The sequence below is a fragment of the Nanorana parkeri genome, unplaced genomic scaffold, assembly GCF_000935625.1.
Source record: "Nanorana parkeri isolate BGI_ZX_2015 unplaced genomic scaffold, ASM93562v1 scaffold2136, whole genome shotgun sequence".
Classification (NCBI taxonomy): domain Eukaryota; kingdom Metazoa; phylum Chordata; class Amphibia; order Anura; family Dicroglossidae; genus Nanorana; species Nanorana parkeri.
This window is the reverse complement of record NW_017308404.1, coordinates 67085-70398: the sequence shown is the minus strand read 5'-3', so window position 1 is coordinate 70398 and position 3314 is coordinate 67085. Positions and strand designations below refer to the sequence as shown.

The window sequence follows — 3314 nt, the reverse complement described above, 5'->3', positions numbered from 1 at the left end:
CCCGAGGGCAGATGATGACCCCAAACAAAGGAATGCTTCTATAAGGGAATTATACTGCAGGGTCACATGATCAGGGTCATGCTCCTCAGATATGTATAGGGGTACATGATGGGGATTGTATTCCTAGGCTTGTTCCTCAGATATGTATAGGGGTACATGATGGGGGTTGTATTCTTAGGCTTGTTCCTCAGATATGTATAGGGGTACATGATGGGGGTTGTATCCCTAGGCTTGTTCCTCAGATATGTATACAGGTACATGATGGAGGTTGTATTCCTAGGCTTGTTCCTCAGATATGTATAGGGGTACATGATGGGGGTTGTATTCCTAGGCTTGCTCCTCAGATATGTATAGGGTTACATGATGGGGGTTGTATTCCTAAGCTTGTTCCTCAGATATGTATAGGGGTACATGATGGTGGTTGTATTCCTAGGCTTGTTCCTCAGATATGTATAGGGGTACATGATGGGGGTCATGGCCCTCAAATCTCTATCCCCTCCCCAAAGATCCAAAGATGAATGGCGGGGGGCTGACACCTCCACATGCGTGTTGTCAGAAGAGGAGACCCAACACATTGTGTGATCGGCTCTTTGTTGGGGCCGGGTGCGTTCTGATCGGCCCTCAGCCATTGATTTATCCACCTGGATACCAAATCTGTTATATCGTAGTGCCGATGGCCGCAGTTCCGTATTTCCTGGCGGTTCGCGGCGTGCGGACTGTTCGCATCGTTAGCGGGAATGTCCATTGACAATAGTTGCTGCTCCCCCGACATTTGTCATCCATGAACGGGTTACTTCAAGAGCAGGCGACACCGTCACACACCTTCTGTTGCGTTTCCAGGTTTCCAAGTCCAACAGCAAAGTCTACAGTTTTGGGAAGAGAGATCAATCCATCAAGAGGAACCCGAACGTTCCGGTTCTGGTGAGAGGATGGCTCTACAAACAGGTGAGTCCCATCCGCTCCTCTCCCAAATCTTCCCCCAACATGGCGGATCCTCCTCCTCCCAAGTGTCGGACAATCATTGTGCCTCTCTATTATCTGTGACCTCCATTATAGGACAGCTCGGGGATGAAGCTCTGGAAGAGAAGATGGTTTCTGCTGTCCGACTATTGCCTGTTTTACTACAAAGGTGAGAGGTCAGGGGTCGCCCCCGATGGTTCTTCACATTAGGAGGGGGTGGTGGTCGCCCTCATTACATCCCCCGTAGGTTCTTCACATTAGGAGGGGGGGTAGGGGTCTCCCCCATTACATCCCCCTATAGTTCTTCACATTAGGAGGGGGGGGTAGGGGGTCGCCCTCATTACATCCCCCGAAGGTTCTTCACATTAGGAGGGGGGGTAGGGGGTCGCCCTCATTACATCCCCCTATGGTTCTTCACATTAGGAGGGGGGGTAGGGGTCGCCCTCATTACATCCCCCTATGGTTCTTCACATTAGGAGGGGGGGTAGGGGTCGCCCTCATTACATCCCCCTATGGTTCTTCACATTAGGAGGGGGGGTAGGGGTCGCCCCCATTACATCCCCCTGTGGTTCTTCACAGTGGGGCGTAGGGTTGCCCCCATTACATCCCCCTATGGTTCTTCACATTAGGAGGGGGTAGGGGTCGCCCGCATTACATCTCCCTATGGTTCTGCACATTAGGAGGGGGGTAGGGGTCGCCCACATTACATCCCCCGATGGTTCTTCACATTAGGAGTAGTAGGGGTCGCCCCCATTACATCCCCCGATGGTTCTTCACATTAGGAGGTGGGTGGTAGGGGTCGCCCTCATTACATCCCCCTATAGTTCTTCACATTAGGAGGGGGGGTAGGGGTCGCCCTCATTACATCCCCCGATGGTTCTTCACATTAGGAGGGAGTAGGGGTCGCCCCCATTACATCCCCCTATGGTTCTTCACATTAGGAGGGGGTAGGGGTCGCCCCCATTACATCCCCCTATAGTTCTTCACATTAGATGGGGGGGTAGGGGTCGCCCTCATTACATCCCCCGATGGTTCTTCACATTAGGAGGGAGTAGGGGTCGCCCCCATTACATCCCCCTATAGTTCTTCACATTAGATGGGGGGGTAGGGGTCGCCCTCATTACATCCCCCGATGGTTCTTCACATTAGGAGGGAGTAGGGGTCGCCCCCATTACATCCCCCTATGGTTCTTCACATTAGGAGGGGGTAGGGGTCGCCCCCATTACATCCCCCTATGGTTCTTCACATTCTGTGGGTGGGGGTTTTGCCATTTGCTGTCTGACTATTGTCAATATTACTACACAGATGAGAGTCTGGGGGCCACCTCCATGACACCCCATCTATGGCTCTATTTTGGGTATGGGCTTTCAAGGATCACCCCATTACATCTTCCTCTATGACTGCACATTCTGGGGTGGGGGAAGGAGGTAGGGGGTGGCCCAGTTACATCTACATTTATAACTCTGTACATTCTAGGATAGCGGGGGGTCAGCGATCGCCCCGTTACATCACCTCCAATGCCTCTGCACATTCGGGGGGGTTTCTGTGCATCACATTCCCTCTTTGTGAAATTCTCTGTCCTGGTGCCACATTCCGGCTCTCCTCCTCCCTCTGACCGCCGCTGTCCCTGTAGATGTTTTTCGGGTGACGCGCTGCAGGGTACGGCAGTGTGCGGCCCGCAGGGTGAGGTGATCAGATGGAGGGGGGACGTATCGGGGGAGGTGCGGCTGGGAAATGCGTTCTCCCGGTCTGTGGTGCAATCTGTGCGTCCTCCATGTGAATCCAGAGCGAGCGCTCATTCTGCTTTCTTATCACAGATAGCAAAGAGGAGTCCATACTGGGCAGCATTCCCCTCCCGGGGTACGTCATCTCCCCCCCGGGGCCCGAGGACCGGATCAACCGCAAGTACTCCTTCAAGGTAACCTGTCACTCTGTCAGCGCCTGCACTGGCTCCCCGCATCACTCTCCTCCTTCTAACATATGAAGTTTGTACTCTCTCTGCACCCGTCACCCTTCTCCTCCCCCGAGACACCTCAATGATTGCATGGCAAGTCAGTGATCGGGCCGTGTGATTGGCTGCTCAGGAGCTGGGCACTGCAGGGCCTGTCCCCCCCCCGCCAATATCCCTGGACATCTCCCCCTACTGGACAGACCCGGGAACTCAGCACAGGGATGGTGGGGGCCCCTCATAATGGGCACAGCGGGGGTACAGACCCGGGAACTCAGCACAGGGATGGTGGGAGCCCCTCATAATGGGCACAGCGGGTGTACAGATCTGTGTGTGTCTATCCCCCTCTGTATATTGCAGTGAATAGACAATAGCGGGGGTGGGGAGGGGGGTGGGGTGTGTGCGG

At 54.3% G+C, this 3314-nt stretch overlaps 1 protein-coding gene across 1 annotated transcript in view; it reads left to right on the top strand.

Annotated features, from left to right (window-relative positions):
• The window catches only part of PLEKHA7 (pleckstrin homology domain containing A7), a gene marked incomplete at its 5' end in the record, with an annotated part of 105209 nt that overhangs the window by 59280 nt on the left and 42615 nt on the right, over positions 1 to 3314 (top strand). Inside the window, 3 exon segments of the mRNA XM_018572801.1 lie at positions 836 to 945; positions 1057 to 1129; positions 2778 to 2878. Coding sequence (XP_018428303.1) covers positions 836 to 945; positions 1057 to 1129; positions 2778 to 2878 — 284 coding nt within the window.